The 16,248-nt window shown below is 38.3% G+C and overlaps 2 protein-coding genes across 5 annotated transcripts; one reads left to right on the forward strand and one right to left on the reverse strand.

The window, feature by feature from the left end:
- The first annotated feature begins 1,308 nt into the window (after positions 1-1,308).
- LOC112568764 (acetylcholine receptor subunit beta-type unc-29-like) lies at positions 1,309-7,529 on the forward strand. The gene is made up of 8 exons (XM_025246237.1): positions 1,309-1,533; positions 1,958-2,217; positions 3,066-3,263; positions 3,746-3,844; positions 5,019-5,189; positions 5,355-5,552; positions 5,820-5,931; positions 6,351-7,529. Exons 2-8 carry the CDS (start codon positions 2,020-2,022, stop codon positions 6,731-6,733), a joined length of 1,359 nt encoding a protein of 452 aa, XP_025102022.1. The 5' UTR covers positions 1,309-1,533; positions 1,958-2,019; the 3' UTR covers positions 6,734-7,529.
- A 641-nt stretch (positions 7,530-8,170) lies between these two features.
- On the reverse strand, positions 8,171-12,922 carry LOC112568765. Of its 4 annotated transcripts, none has more exons than XM_025246240.1 (3): positions 12,743-12,922; positions 8,987-9,264; positions 8,171-8,631 (listed from the first exon to the last, which is right to left on the reverse strand). In XM_025246240.1, the coding sequence occupies exons 2-3, from the start codon at positions 9,245-9,247 to the stop codon at positions 8,461-8,463; spliced, it is 432 nt and encodes a 143-aa protein (XP_025102025.1). In that variant the 5' UTR covers positions 9,248-9,264; positions 12,743-12,922; the 3' UTR covers positions 8,171-8,460. The 4 variants fall into 4 exon arrangements, with proteins under 4 accessions (XP_025102025.1, XP_025102023.1, XP_025102026.1 ...); XM_025246238.1 differs by having other exon boundaries at positions 8,987-9,271; positions 12,743-12,921; XM_025246241.1 differs by having other exon boundaries at positions 12,760-12,919.
- Between the last annotated feature and the right edge of the window lie 3,326 nt (positions 12,923-16,248).

The raw sequence follows: 16,248 nt of genomic DNA on the forward strand, positions 1-16,248 counted from the left end.
CTCAACTAGATGACGACCCAGGGACTGTATCTGTGCTACAGGGGAGGTCACCGCAGTCCTTTAGACTGTAACAACAGAAAGCTAAGCTAACCCTCCCCCCGCTTCTCTCTCTCTGTCTTCTCATCAGTTCACCGTCACCCTCCTGCCATTAAATGCTAGCCTCAAGTGTACAGAGATTTCATAAAACAATGATTTGCCTAACTTGTATGTTTTAGTTCTTGTAGTCACATCGATTATTTTTAATTTTTAATTATTAAATTAAAATGAAATAATACAGGGATATTTTCTTATCTTTTAAGTCATTAACGCTGAGTTATTCTCTGATGATCTTGCAGAAATTAAATTAAATTTAAATTTAAATTAAATTTAATTATTATTAAATTTCATTAAAATGAAATAATACAGGGATAATATTTACTTATCTTTTAAGTCATTGACACTGAGTTATTCTCTGATGATCTTGCAGAAAATGTCTCTTTCAAAGAATTTCTCAACGAAAACCATACTTGTAAGGCCAGCTGACTACAAAACTCGACACAACCGTCCTCCTTCACGGATGGCATCACAGGCACGACTTCCTAGAAATGAAGCCATTGCCAATTCTCCTGTCACCTGAGGGAAATAACTAGGTTAATGCAGAGATGGAAGGATGTAATACACGTATGTAAGCGCTATCATGTTATATGTGTAGAAGTAGACCCTTAGTCATGCAGATCGGGTGCTGTGAGGTCACGATACATCCGGAAACTGAGCACACAGTGCAGGCCCTGCTGTGAGCGCATCGGTTTTCTTTGGGTACCCAACACACCTACCCGTCCATCCACTCGATAAAATGATATGCAGATATCTTCTCCAAAGGGTTTGTATCTACTTAATGATTGTAATCTTTAAGAGCTATTTCGTTCCTACAAAAAAGTTATTATGATGTTTATACTTTCCTAGCAGCCTGATTTTCTTGACTGCACCCACCTTGATTAGCAGATGAAACAATTAATAAGAAAAACTGGTCAAATGTAACTATGTGCTCACCTGGTGGTAATCTGAGCATCACAGATACTGTATCAACAAGTTTTAAAATAGAGAAAGAGGGTGAGAGAGAAAAACAGCAAGAGAAAGGAAGAAAGTTCTCTGCTTAAAAAAGAGAGAATAATGTAGAGTCAATGCAGATGCCAGACAAATTAATCGTTTAATCATTAACACTTCATTTGCCTATATATTACTTCATTGAATTAACAGCCTATTTTCTTATTTAAAGGCCTGGCTGCTGCTTCCCCCCTTCCTTATACGGGTACTCTTCCCACGAACACGTACCTTCCTATCCACCCACACAATCTCTCGCTGAAAACAGTTCTGAGTCAGTGACCCGTGACAGTGAGGGTGGCACAGATTGGGTAACTACAGTCGGCACACATAGTGTGTTAACCGTCAGACCAGGACACGTCCAGCCACAAGAAGTCAGAGCTAACGCCATACTTGAGGTCAGGACATCGTCTTGCTGCTCTCTGTCGTGTCTCGTGCGTTGGACCCTTGAAGGTTTGTGATTAGAATCAGTTTTATGGTTAGTTACCTCTGAAATTCGCACAGGTGGTATTCAGAAATATGAGCAGATACAGACAAACACTATTTAAAAAATCAAACAAACGAGAAAAAAAAAAAAAAAAAACCAAGACAGGGCAAGGGGTGGAATGAGAATAACGACTTAGCTTCGATATTAAAGGAACAGATGAATGCAAAATTAGTGTTTATACTACCGTGTTCGTTTGAGATGTAACACTATTTCCCCTAATAGTAAGCAAACAGTTCAAGCTGGCTTTGTTTAAATATTCATTCCTGATTTACACCTGTATTTGTTTCTGTCTTAACGCCATTCATTATTGCTTCCAAATGTAGTCTGATTTTAAACTCTTCAACTGTTTTAGAGGATCTTGTAATAAAACATGGAATTTGCTGTCTACAGATACACCTGTGTGTGAGGTCTGGACAAATTCTTCTAGTATTCCTGTGGCGTTTCTGGACACCATGCAGGGAAGAGTTTATTTTTTCTGTGCCTTGGCGCTGTTTTCTATGGTGACCCGAGGTCAGGCTATGGTCAGGGAAGACTTCAAAAGGCTGACAGACGTTCTCTTTAAGGACTACAAGAAAGATTTCCGACCGGTCAGCAACGACACGGGTCCTACATCGGTTGACCTAGTATTTTCTCTGTTTTCTATAGTGGATGTAAGTATCCTTCCTGCTTTTCCTACTCATAACATTGACACCACCATCATCACTATGACTTAGCTTATCACTTAGTTTCACCACGTGTGATGGGTGAGCACTTCCTGTATACACACAACTGTCACTTGTGATTTCGCACAATGGTCTCTTGCTGTATGGAGGACCTGTCTCCGCAGAAGAAATAGTGTTCGCTGACTTTGGTCTTCTGTTGTCCGGCTCCTCGACGAGAGATGTACGATGTAGGAAGGTTGGGACAGATTCTCACATGAATAGTCCCCTTGCATCTCGTGCACTTCGGCGCCGTCACCAGTGGCCTGGAGTTTCTTCTCGGTGTTACCTCCCCAAGAGTCTCCAGCTGTTTAAAGTTTAGATACATTCGAAGTGTATTGTCTGTAAATACAAACCCAGTGGGCCTTTGGCTGATATCTGACAAACACTTTTTTTTATCCTTTGTTTCCATTTTCTAAGCTCTAATGCATCTTTTCTGAACATGTTGTGCAGAAATAATAGATAAAAATTCAGCAAACATTTCTCAAAATATCAAGTCATAGGACATAAAACGGGTTACTAAATAAATATGTACTATGTTAGATCGATTATATTAATTGTGCTCCATTCATCTTGAAATATTTCCGATATCATAAAAATTAAAGAGAATAAGCTATTCTTCATCTATGGCTTTTCTTTTCACTCATTTACAAAAAAAAAAAAAAAAAAAAAAAACAAACCCAAAAACAAAACCAAAAAAAAAAAAAAAAAAAAAATCCGCTCGTATGTGTTTGTCTGTTTGCCTGTCTGTCTGTCTCACATGGTATTTATTTTCCCGACTGCTGTCTACACTGCTGCAGATTGACGAGCAGGACCAGCGGATGAAGACCAGCGCAATGTTGAAGATGACCTGGGTTGACGAGTATTTGTCTTGGGATCCGACCAACTACAGCAACATCAATAGCATCCTGGTGAAGCAGAGTTCTATCTGGCTGCCGGACATCGTTGTCGGCAATACAGTCACAACCCAGACATACCTGGGCTACGACAACCTCCAGGTTCCGGTTTTCATTTCTGTGTTTTTAGACTTCTTTGCATCCAGTATCACGTCCACAGTCTTTACATCCAATGTCAGAGTCCACCCAAAATGTTGATTTTTAGAGTATATATATATAAAGTACATTATCCTAACGCTTATAAGTTTACCAAATGTTGTACGAAGTTTTTTTTATATATGTTTTTTCCACGTACTTTCCAGAGGCACTCTTTGCTATTGCCATAAATATTGTTTTAAGCAAGATTTGAATATATTAACCATTTTTTGGCTTATTTTAAAATACCTAACAATTAGATAATAAATAAAAATGTGTTTGAAGAAGACTAGACATGATTATTTGTATTTTCTGTGAACGGTATGAAAATAGCGGATTCCAGATTACTGATAAAAAGCGGATAACATTGCAGTTATAACTGATAACTGACTAAAAATCCCGACACATGATGTAAGTTTAACTAAATTTTTGCCGGTGACATATTTCAGGTGCGGGTTTGGAGTAATGGTACTGTCAACTGGCACCCAATGGCAGTCTTTGACACGTCATGTGACATAGATGTTACTTATTATCCTTTCGACACACAGGTGTGTATATATGTATAGCAAAATTGGTTATAGTAAGTTATGATATTATTGTGTACTTTTAAAAATACATGACTTGAAAATATTTTATTAAAGGGATTGTAAAGGCAAAATAAAACTGCTTAGAATCGCGTAAAGAGTAGGATACATTTGAATCTCGTCTATTTATGTGTTCATGTGGTAAAAGTTGATGGTTTTTAGTAGAATGTTATGTTTAATAAGAGAAATTACATGGGACTCTTTTTTTTTGCTTCCACGAAGTCTCGTTCTCCGTCACGTGACCCTATGACGTGTGGTTTCCATAGTGAGAACCATGCCTGGAGAATGTGCTGCTCCCGATTGCCTCGAAAAGATGGGAAAAGATTCAAAATTTTCTTTTCTTCAGTTTCCGACAGACAGAGCCTTACAAGCCTTACACACAGAGTGCGTCATACGATAAAGAAGTCAAATCTTAGCAATGACCACAGACACTTCCTGTGCGTGTGACGTCATAGTAGACTGATGTCATAAGGAAGACTCGTCTGCTTGACCATCTCGGGAAGCTATCGCGGTTACTCGGTGGAAGGACACAAGGGTCGATTTCACTGGATTTTTTCAATTTTTATAAACATCGGCAACCGAATAGTGCTAATAAGTGGTAATTAAGTGAGAAACGAATCCTTTATTTCTCCTGTATTGTTCTCGTGCTCTGTAATTGTAACTAAATATATTTTTGAAACGTTTGACCGTCGCCAGAGCCTTATCACAAGCCTTGAGTATCCCTTTAATGCTTCTAAACAAATGCACTTTACTCGTGTGATTGTAAAGATGGTGACAAATACAAATAGTTCCTGATCTGAACTACTGTAAGAATTCAGAAGAAACGGGAGAAATCGAGAAATTGGCTAGAAGCATCTCGGAAGTCAATTGGACACAGAAAGCGTGTAAGAGTTATGATTTTCCAAAACATAATGTTACTTTCTGATGCTTACGCAATCTTATTTAAATATTATTTTAACTTTACTTATCCTCTTTGAAAAAATTTTAAAGTTCAACCAAGACATTGATTGCAAAGGTTGTCAATTTTTTTCTCTTGGCGAGATGAACATAAGCCATCATGCACACAACACACACACACCGTATGTACAAATGCATGTTCACGCATGTACACATCAAGATGCATTTCTGTGTACCACAGGTGTGTCACATCGTCTTCATATCATCTGTGTCCTACACAAGTGAACTTCGTGTCCTCTTCAATCAGAGTCATCGTATCGACATGGACCGATTCACCTCGGATAGCATCTGGAAGATCATCGATAAGTCAGCCAGTGCAGAAAACAGCGAGAATATCAACATAAAAATCAGTGTAAATCTTAAGATGCCCTTGTTTGATTCTATGTGGACTCACCAGTTTGACATTTAGAATTTCTCTTACTCTTTATACTAAGCGCTGCATAAAGAAAAAAACAAACTCTTGCTTGGGAATGCTGATAATTTGATTGCTGCACTTAAAATATTAAAATCAATCCAGTTGCAGCTCAAGCGACGTTCCACATACTTTGTCCTCAACATCTTTATCCCGATCCTCCTTTTGGCGATGACATCACCGATGCCTTTTGCACTTCCGGCGGACTCTGGCGAAAGGATGAGTGTGTCAGTCACCTTGCTGCTGGCTTTTACCGTCTACTTGACTATAATTGATAATGCTATGCCTCAATCATCGGTGCAAGTAAGTTCTTTCATCAAAAAGTGTGGAGACCCCTGCACAGGTGTCCCTCTTACCTCACCGTCTATGACTTAGCGGTGTATCCTCCCCTTTTCCTCTCTGGAACAAAGCAGTAACAATTGTTCTAATAGCTGGAGTCTAACGGACATTATTACATTAGTAAAGACAGGTAAAATAAAATCTGTCTCTATTGATAGTTTTAGTGTATGATGTTTTTCGCTTAAGTGTTGTTATTTTTAACTGTATGACTTTCTTCTATTTTTCTTTAAGTTGTCCCTGCTGACGCTGTACGTGTTACTGATGCTGGGGTTAAATGCTCTGAGTGTGTTACTCTGTGTTCTCATTTTACGACTCCACCACAGACCCTCTAGCAAACCTCTTGGTGAGTTGAGACAGCCAATCATTCTTGATTATTCTTGCATATGAATATAGCAAGTCTCTTAATGTTGTCAACAGACAGACTATTTATTTTGACTGGTCGAACCTCCATAACGATTTTAGCTCCAAAGCTCACCATTTCTTTTATTTCTCTCGTCCCTGTATGATTTGCTGACGGACAGACCTTTCCTCTGTTTCTTTGTTTAAGTCAGCTCCAAGTGTATTCAAAAAAGATGAATAAAACCTTTCATTATGTGACAGCATGTAGGTAAATATAAACTTATTCTTTACTCAAGTTAGTACAAAATGGAATATGTAAAATAAAACAGTTTAATAGGTGCACAAACCACACATACTAACATTTTAGTCAAGTTTTACCTAAAATCTACCGTGATGAATTCAAATTTTTTTTTCTGTTGAAAGGAAAAAGGACTTCCAAGATAATTCTCTATCTCCAGCAGTTGATGTTGAGGGCAAAAGCTAAAATCAAATCTACAAAAGTCGAAGCAAAGATACATCAACCCAATAAACCGATCGTCGCTGTCGAGAAAGGGAAAATTACAGTAAGCGAGACCACAGATATCTCCCCTGCTGACGACGACCACAGTGGACCCTCGGGAAACGCCAGTACATCATCGAAGGTCTGTCCCATAACCGGACAGCAAGCGGGAGAAACGCTTAGCGTCTTCTTTTTCATCATTTTCTTTCTGTACAGTGTTGGTAGCACGTTTATCTTCTTCATTGCTGTGGTTGGGGGCGGTGCCAGGCAGTTGATAAAAACTCATGACGTCATAGCCCTTAACTGAAGGGATTCTCTCTTTATTTTCGACAATCAGAATGGTTCGAAACTACTTTACCGAAAGTTAACAAATCTTAAGGTCTCATCATAAATAAGGGGAAGTCTTTGCCTACTTTGAAGCATACAAAATACCTGATTGGTTGATTGCTTCCATCTGTTAGTGGGCAGTAATCTATAGTGAAACATTCTTAAATGTTCCAGTAGTTTCCTCTATTAGAAATTCATGTGAACTCGCACAGCTATGTCTTGTATGATGTTACTCTACATGTTAGCGCGTAGTAAGCAGCCTTACTACACTAACATCAAGAAAGAGGAGAAAGAGAAAAAACAGGAAAAGAGAGTGGAAGACAGGAGTGACAGTAAATGAGAAGCGGCTGTGTTGAGTCTGCTGTAAATTACCTGCTGTGTCCTATATTTTTCATTAATCTACCTTGCTTGGGCCGACCATGTGGTTTGTGCCTAACTGCAGTGTGAAGCCACTGAGACTTTTACCCGACTTTAATATCTGTGTACTGATTGTACATTCTCTATTTCATTAGAAGTGACTGTTTTGTTTGGGCGTGATTTTTGTTTAGATGTGCTGATTTCATCTTACCAACTTTGAATAGTGAATGAATGTGTGTGGGTGTGCACCACAACCAGTGTTCCTTGCACTATTCATTGAAACAAAATAAAAAAAAAAAGAAAAAAGACATTGATTACGCAATGCACAAGGAATGTTGACACCATTTACAATTTTTGTAGAAATATAAAATAAACTGTAAATAAAAAAATCTAACCCTTTACTGTGGGCCAACTTCAAAGAGGACAAGCTTATGTCTGTCTGGATGTTTTATGGCGATATTAATACATACGCACAGATATCACTCGGGTACAACTGGAGTGAAAGCTGTACGAGAAGAGATCGAAAGGTTCAACCAAACGTAACGAAAGAAAAGTAGAAAATTTATACCTGTTGATAATAAAAGTCCATTCTCTTGGCATTTCTCGTGAAAATCGAATACGGTTTTCTTCCAAATGGTTCTTTATCTCCTGTGTGCAAACAGCGACAGTAGTTATTGCTAAATAACCAGATCACCTACTAGTTCTGTGTGTGTGTGTGTGTAGAGGAGGTGTGAGGTGAGTGGGTGGGTGGGTTTGACTGTACACTAGGTCTTGCCTTGGTCCAAATATGTACGCAATATTTCCTAGTAGCTGACTCACAAGAATACAAAAACGGAGGAGTGTTAAACTACTACTAATAAGTAGTGAAGAAAACTGAAGGAGAACCAAGTAACAACATAACACGAAAAACGCAAACAAACAGTGAGTTGACCTTCTCAATCCAGTGTGTGTGTGTGTGCGCGCGCGGCTTACATCCATGTTAATATATATTATGTACTTTAAGCGAAATTGTGACAAACGTGTACACCTTCCTTCCATCTCAATTTAGCACAACAATATGAACATTCACAACATTTTATAGACCTTATAATACAAATTAATTCTTTTTTCTGGACAGCTGAGTAGTTCCGTCATTAAAGCGAATGTTTTTGATACCTGCTGTTTTGGCTCGCTGTCAGCAGGAATAAAGCCCGGCTTAATCTGAAAACTTAAGGGTATCTGTTGTCTTAAATTAAGCATGGTGATCAAAAAAGGGAGCAGCTACACTGTCAGTCTCCCTTAAGCTGGTTGAGATGGAAAGTGTTTAAAATTCAGAGAAGCTCGCGGCTGAACACACTCTTCGACATGACATCAACGCAAAAATTCTGATTCCGTCAGCTTTCGGACTTCTTCTGCGACCTTTTGTTCCGACTTCATGGCCAGCTGGGTGTAGTCCGATCCAAGCCTAATGCAGCGGCCTCGTTCGAGTAGTTCTACTCCCCGGATCTGAAGCCACTCTAACACCCCGTTCTCGTCTACTGCCTGCAACAGAGTCGTCATGGCCCTTCTAGGTCGATCATCTCTGAGGGCATCAAACACTTCATCAATTTTGGGAAAAAATGGAAAGGAAAAGAATGAAATACAATGAAGAAACAAAAAATCGATGATCATGATTATGAGCATGTTGATGCTGCTGGTCTTATTAATGAGAAATATATCAACGCTACATCGATCTCTAGCTCTTATTAATTATTGCATGGCATACTATACACGAATACTATCATGACTACTACATAGGAACATTTTCATGGTTACCATATATGACTGTGCTTCATGAATTTGCCATTCATGATTGCCAGGTGACAAATCTACCTGAATGCTATCATGATTACCATACCTGAATGCAGAGGTCAGCGTTGGTGGTAACCCGGAAGAGGTCGTATATGAGGTAGTCTTCATATCGGTCGTGGATGACACCGATTTTCACAGCCATGTCCCTACCCGAGAAAGCCACGGAAATGCCCTCGTACAAGCCTGGTGGCACCCTGCGCAACTCCCGGTAAAACGCGTACATCACCTCCTGGTCGCCGAATACCAGGATGAAGAGCTTCTTCTCAGTCTGGTTGCGGACTGTGATCTTGCTTGTAAAGTTTCCCATAGTGTCAGATCACAAGCCTGGAAACTAGAAGAAACAGATTGTATGCGTTGTGGTCGAGTTGTGCAACGTACAACAAAGGTGAATGTTTAAATGTTAGAGTATAGTTTTCTGTTGGAGTTCATCAAAGGATAAATCCCAGCCGGCATGCTTCGTGCAGTCCAATCATTATTTATATTAAGTCTCTGTGATGTACGTGTCCCTCTCCCACTTGTGGCCTTGTGATGACACACAATTCCATTGTTCAGGGTACAATGATGAAACTGCAGGTCTAAAAATATCTTCTCTGACCTCGATCCCACCGAATCAGCTACTCTGGCAGGAGCATGAGGTCTATACATCGATCGCAACAAACAGCAACAAAATAATAAAAAAAAATAATAAAAATACAAGTGTAGGTGGGTCTGGCTGCAAGACTGAATGTTAGCACACCAGCTAGTAAAGAGAGCGGAGAAATGAAGTGAGTAATGAGTGACGTGCTGCAGCCGTAGTCGATATGCGTTTGACCTTGCGCCAGAAATGGGAAACCGAAAGTAGCTTTTAGATGACCGAATAAACTTACCCCCGGTTACAACCTCCCATATATGTGAACGTTCTAATAGAGAAAAGTTAAACAAACAGGTGTGGTCCCAATGCTTGTTGACATCAAACACAAAACTTGCAGTTTATTGTAATAATAGGAAGCGTTTGAGGTCTGACATGGAAAAGCGGATGTGTAGGAATACGGAAGTAAAAAAAAAATGTTGTAAGAAAAACATAATTTTTAGAATCGCTAAAATATTTAATATTCATCGCAGACATGGTTCTTAGCACAAAAATGAACTTAAAAATCAGAGCTTTCTGAACCTAAAAAAAAAAACAACAAACGCGACGATATCAAAATAATAAATATACGTAGTCCGTATGAACGAGGTCATCTATTTTTAATGTGGGGCGGGGAAACCCTAGCCACTGCGCATGTCACACGTCATTAGGAAGCGTTTCCGCTGTAAACAACTGTAAGGTCGCCGGTGGCATAGATCTCTACACAGCGAAAAGTTAATGGAAAAAACTAGTTTACAGACGTAATAGTCTGCTTGAAGAAATGTTGCCTGTGGTTTTTAGAATTAAGATTAGTAAGAAATCTAACTCACAAGAAATGATCAGGTCTATTCCTTCGGCAGACATATGAAATGGAAGATTCTGATTTCAAATCCGTTGTAAATAATTTAAAACACGGTACTGGAAAGATACGGACCTTGGACGTTATGACAGGCAGTTAGCTTTTTCTGTTGGTTGACAATACATTCTGCACATTCTTAATGTTTTTCAAAACATTATGTTCTCACTCTCACGTGTGCACACACAGACCTATACAAAGACAAAATAAGTCTTGAGTTAGTTTTTAGTTATCTTAAAATGTTTTGTAATTACTATAGTTGCAGTTGAAGTCCTACTATTTAATGCCTACACATTATTTTGTGTTCTATTACAATTAGTAAAAAGATTAATAATAATAAATGCAAAATTTGTAAAGCTCATACACTCCTAAGAAGCATGCTCTTAGTGTTTAAGAAAAAGAGCAAAACATGGACAGCATACGAGGGACAGGAAAACAAATAACATATGAACTATAAAAGAATAAACAACGAAGAATAAAGTCAAATACAGAAAACACAAAGAGGAACCAAACAACAACAAGAGCTGGGAGTAACATGATATTGCAAAAGGGTGTGAAAAAGGACTAGCATTATGGGACAGGTTGTTCGGAGTAATGTTTACGGAAGAGGTGAGTTTTCAGTGTTCGTTTAAAGGATTCAGTAGTGGGTAGGTGGCGGATATGGAAAGGGAGAGTGTTCCATTGTTTTGCTGCACAATATCTAAAAAACCCGTGGTTTAAGTCTTTAGTACACCTATGAAACTATATATATATAGTATGCACCATAACATACCAAATTGTTTAAGCTATTATGTTGTAATTGTAAAAAGAATTTGAGGGCCAAATTAGCTTTAGTGTTAAAATAATATACGGTCCATTCATGTCACATTATTTATTGTCATGAATCTTTGTAGAAAAGAAAACAGTGCTTTCAAAACCAAAACTTAAATCCTTACCTATTTTTAAAAAAACAAAACAAACAACTAGTAGTAATAAATATCACATAAGGTGATAACAGTTGGTCTTAAAGTCAGCTAATAAGTTGTGCACCTTGTTTAGGAAAATGATTACTGTACAGAGGACATATGAAGGTGACAGACCGACATTTCCTGTCTGCTTTCTTTACCTTTCCTGATAAATCAACTACATATTGCTAGGGGAAGGGCAGGTAGTGTCACAGGAAAAACATTTTTGGACTTCGTGCTCTGTATTAGTAACTATCAGCCTTTTGAGCCTATACATCATCACAACTAAGTGACTATAGTGTTAAGGACTGTTTTTCAAATACAGAATATATTGATATGACCATTTTACTTGACGTGTCGATGATGCTAATAACACTATGTTATTTTCTCTTCTTCAATTACTAACTGCACTGAACCTATAAGATGGGCAATGAAATCTTTGAGGAACAAGTATAAAATTAATGTCAAAATATGCCCGTACAGTGAAGTATAAGATGCTTCCATATCTCTGTATGTTAATATTTATGAAGAGATGTGATATTAAAAATAACTTGATTGCTTATATTTTAAAAGATTTTTGTAAGTGTAAGAGACATATAAATACTTGTCTAATATTATATATTAAAGTTCTAAGAAAATTCTTAGCTTTGGTTCAGTAAAAAGTTAGGACTAAGGCCTTCTATGAAGACAGAGAGATCTTTATTTATCTAAACTTTGCCCTGTGAAGGGTTACATAAAGCACAAGGAAATTTATCTCTATAAAGATAATATTTATATCACTCTCATGACTATTTCTGCTTGTGCACTACATTTGTGTAGATGTATAGGGAGAGGAAAGAATGTGTGTGTGTAGGTAGGTGTGGGTAGGGGCAGTCTCTTCTGCTGTCCACCGAGCAGCTGCTTAAATAAGAAATTGCTTGTTATGAATTTCACTGAACACATGGAAACACAGGACATAGCAGATATCTATAACAGCTGACTGGTTATTCTGTAAATAAAGTTCCTGATCTTCAATACTTGGAATAAGGTGTTGATCAAAGGAGTGAGGTCAGTGTAAAGTGGCCATTTTCAAGGTTATTTGCTCTTTCTCTGTGATGTCATAGATAGCAAGTCATTGCATGCTGTGTGATTTCACTTATGAACATTGCACTGCCTACTGGAAGTTGATGTCAGTTTGGATCGATCTGACCACACACAATAAACAAACATATATAGAGCAGCTGTCATGGGACGTCGACGGAATAGCACTTACATATAAATGCTACCACAAAAAGCTTAAACATCGCCTATTTTATTGTATACTCATAAGAAGCCTTTAAAATTTGTAGTGAACTGCGCACGAATCCTGTCACTAACTGCGCACTTGAACAAAACTATATGTACGCAGCTGCTTACCTTTCACAAACACTGACCTGCAGCAGCAGCAAGGTGAGCTGTGGAAACCTTGTCGTGAAGCAGCCAACACCAACACATAAGTGAGGGCAAGACCTCGGCACTGCTGTTAAAAGCAGCAGAAAGATGAGATGGCAGCGGGCTGTGGAGTAGTCGGCACGGTGTATTACGCATCATGCCGTGGGAAACCCCAGAAGCTTTTTTTAAGAGTTTGCTGCCGCAGCACTCGACCCAAACACTCGCAAACGTTGTGCAGGCCATAACACTGATAACAGTATGTATGTCTGCTTGTATTCACGTGCTCATGTGGTGTTGGTGGTAGTGGGCATGCATGCACGTCTCTTAGAGTGGGTCTGTGCTGGTGTGCAGGTATTTGAGCTCACGTGAGAGTGAGTGCTTACAGATTTATCGTTAGACACAAGCACCTCAAACAAATGGTCTTACTCCCATTCTCTGTCACGACCACAGGAAAACGAGTCTTGAAAATTTGTTTCGCTTTCTGGTTTTAATCTCATATAGCTTATCCTCACAGAATTATCGAATTATCGTACATGTCTTACAATACAAATTATGTGTGATTTAGAATGAAATAATGGTAGCAGAGAAGGCATTTAACTTGCCGTTATAAAGAAATTGTATCAGTGAACATTGACTCTTGATCACACATATAAAAAAAGCTTTGCATAATGTTCACAATTTGTTATATTATTAGAGCAATGAATGCCAAATAGTTAACTCCATTTCCGCCAGAAGAATTACAGGGACTAAAGAAATGATTTTGAAAAGTTTTACTAAATGGACAGACACAAATGAGGAAATGATTCACACTTTCATTATTCCATACATCAGGAAAATTATTAAAAAAATTATCCTTGAATGAATTATAAAATGAAATAATTACAAATACCAGAAAAGCTATACACTTTAAAACAAAATCCTTTTGCAAAGTGATTATGTGCAGGAGGTGAAAAACAATATGCATTCATGATGCTAAAGCTTATTTTAAAAAATTCTTCCAAGTTAATATTTCATGAGCAGAGAAATGAAAAAAATATACAGATATATGCCACAGAAATCACATATTCTTTTCATGAACAATTTCTTCCAAGTTAACATTTCATGCGCAGAGAAATGAAAAAAATATACAGATATATGCCAGAGAAATCACATATTCTTTTTCATGAACAATTATTTTGAAATAGTTTTTCTATAATGCAGTCTTCAGGTAGGCAAATGGAATATGGCATTGGTAATGTTACAAAAGCAACCCTTGTCTTTATAATAATGGGATAGCCCTTGACATTAAAGGGATTGTAAAGGAAAAAAAAAAAACAACAAAAAACAAGAAACTGCTTTGAAAAACTGCTATCGCGAACTGCGCTTGATCTCCAACAACACGTGAATTGTCGTCCACAGATTTTTGGGTTGAAATTTTGCATACGATAGCCTTTTGAGGCTCGTTTCGTTATCACTTAGTCTCTCGATCGTTTCGTTATCGTTGCTCTAACTGCATAGCCATTTTTTTTTTCTTTTTTGTTCGCCGATTTACTATAACTTTTTTACTTTTACAATTTTACTTGTTAACTCTAATCACGTGTTTTCTTGTACGTCTCCGCGTCTGGTTTTATTAAGCAGTTATTTTACAATTTTTCAAGTCTCACTTTCCGTCAATTTACTTTACAGGTTGTGTCGCGTGTCGCATGCTGGCTCAGCCTGAGTTCTGAGGGGAGGAGGGGGTTAAATTGATGCGTCATTGTTATCTGACGCAATTTTGTTTTATTTTTGACATTTTTTGGGCACGGTTGAGAGGGGAGGAAGAGAAGAGAGCGGTCACCAGGGGGAAGAGCGGAGAAAGGAATGTTTTGAAAACATTTAAGTGACAGTATCCATATGTGAGTCCGTTACAAGAACGGAACGACGTTTATTTGGGAGGTATCTGGTTGAGGGTCCGCTGTGGGGAGGGAGTAGCGCGTGATAGATATTGGTGTCCCCTTCTGTCTCGACCCATTGTTTTTTTCTTGTGTTTCTTTCCTTGTTCCTTCTATTTCATTAGTTTTTTTGTATTGCTTTTATTAAACTTATATTTGTAGCGTTCTCACGTGTTAGTGTCGTTTGTTCTGCACTGGTGAGCGATTAGATTCGCTGCTACACACGACAGGTTATACGTGATTTCTTATTCATGGCCTTTTCGTTTAAGTTTTTGAGTTTGATCCTGCTTTAGCTGTTTATGTAATTCATAAGCAACTTTTTTCTTAACAACTTTGTCGCGAGGCTGGCTATTGTTTACTGATGCGTCACATATGTTAATAAAATTTGTTAACGTTCAGAAGCAACAAGGATCTGTCACGTGTGGGCTGTTTGCACTTGCATATGCCCATGCGTTGTGTTTAGGTCTACGACCAGAACGCCTGAGCTTTTATAAAGAATATATGTGGATCCGTTTATCCAGCTGTTTATCAGCCAGAATGCTGACGCCATTTCCAGTACTGCCTTGTCAAAGAGACACCAATGGTAAAGAATTGCATGGGCAGATGCAGGAAGAAGTGTTTTGTATCTGTCGACAGCCCAACTACCCACAGCTGCCAATGATCTCCCGTGACATCTATGAAAAATGGTATCATTGCCGGTGCATGAAGTTACCTGATAAAGCCAAGTTACCCAAGAGGTTTGAGTATACCATATGTCGACAGACGTAGTTAAAATTCCATACACAAAAGTATGTCTTTACCTTTCTTTATGTTAAATCTAAGCAACTTTTTTCTTAACAACTTTGTCGCTGTAGATTTTCATTTGTGCAACAGTGTTGTAGGTGCTGGTATATTTTACTTTTTATTTAACTAACTCTTGCCCATGATTAGTTAATTACTTACTATTGTGATTCGACGTTACTAACAAACTTCAGTGGAAGTTCTCCAGCATTTGTTTCAGCAGCATTATGTTAAGAACAGGTAGGCAGTACCTTGAACTTCGTTGGATCAGTACAATTTGTCTATTTCCAATGCAACTAAAACTCTAATCTGTGCCTTTGTGCTATCAAGGATGGACTATTGTAATTCTCTTTTAGCTGGAATTCCCAAGTATCTTCTGGACAGATTTCAAAGGATCCAGAATAAAGCTGCTTGACTCATCTGTAGACCATCTAGATACGTACATATATCGCCTATCATTCGCTCTTTTCACTGGCTGCCAATCACAGACCGTATAGCCTACAAACTTTCTACTTTGATTAACTCGGCTGTTTCTTGCACCAGTCCTCAGTACCTCTCTGAATTCACTCTCATCTATAACCCGCTCGACCTCTTCTGACACCAAGCTTCTGCGAGTCCCACAAAACATGTGGACAAAGGTCTTTCTCTTACCAAGCCCCATCAACTTGGAATAGATTACCTGTCAGCCTTCGTATCTCTGATTCTCTTACTCCTTTAAGTTCAAGCTTAAGACACATCTTTTCAGAACGACTTCAATGTAACCCTGAGCGTGCATGACATGTCTGTATTTACTTGGTGTAT

This window comes from Pomacea canaliculata, linkage group LG7 (assembly GCF_003073045.1).
Source record: "Pomacea canaliculata isolate SZHN2017 linkage group LG7, ASM307304v1, whole genome shotgun sequence".
In the NCBI taxonomy this organism is placed as follows: Eukaryota; Metazoa; Mollusca; class Gastropoda; order Architaenioglossa; family Ampullariidae; genus Pomacea; species Pomacea canaliculata.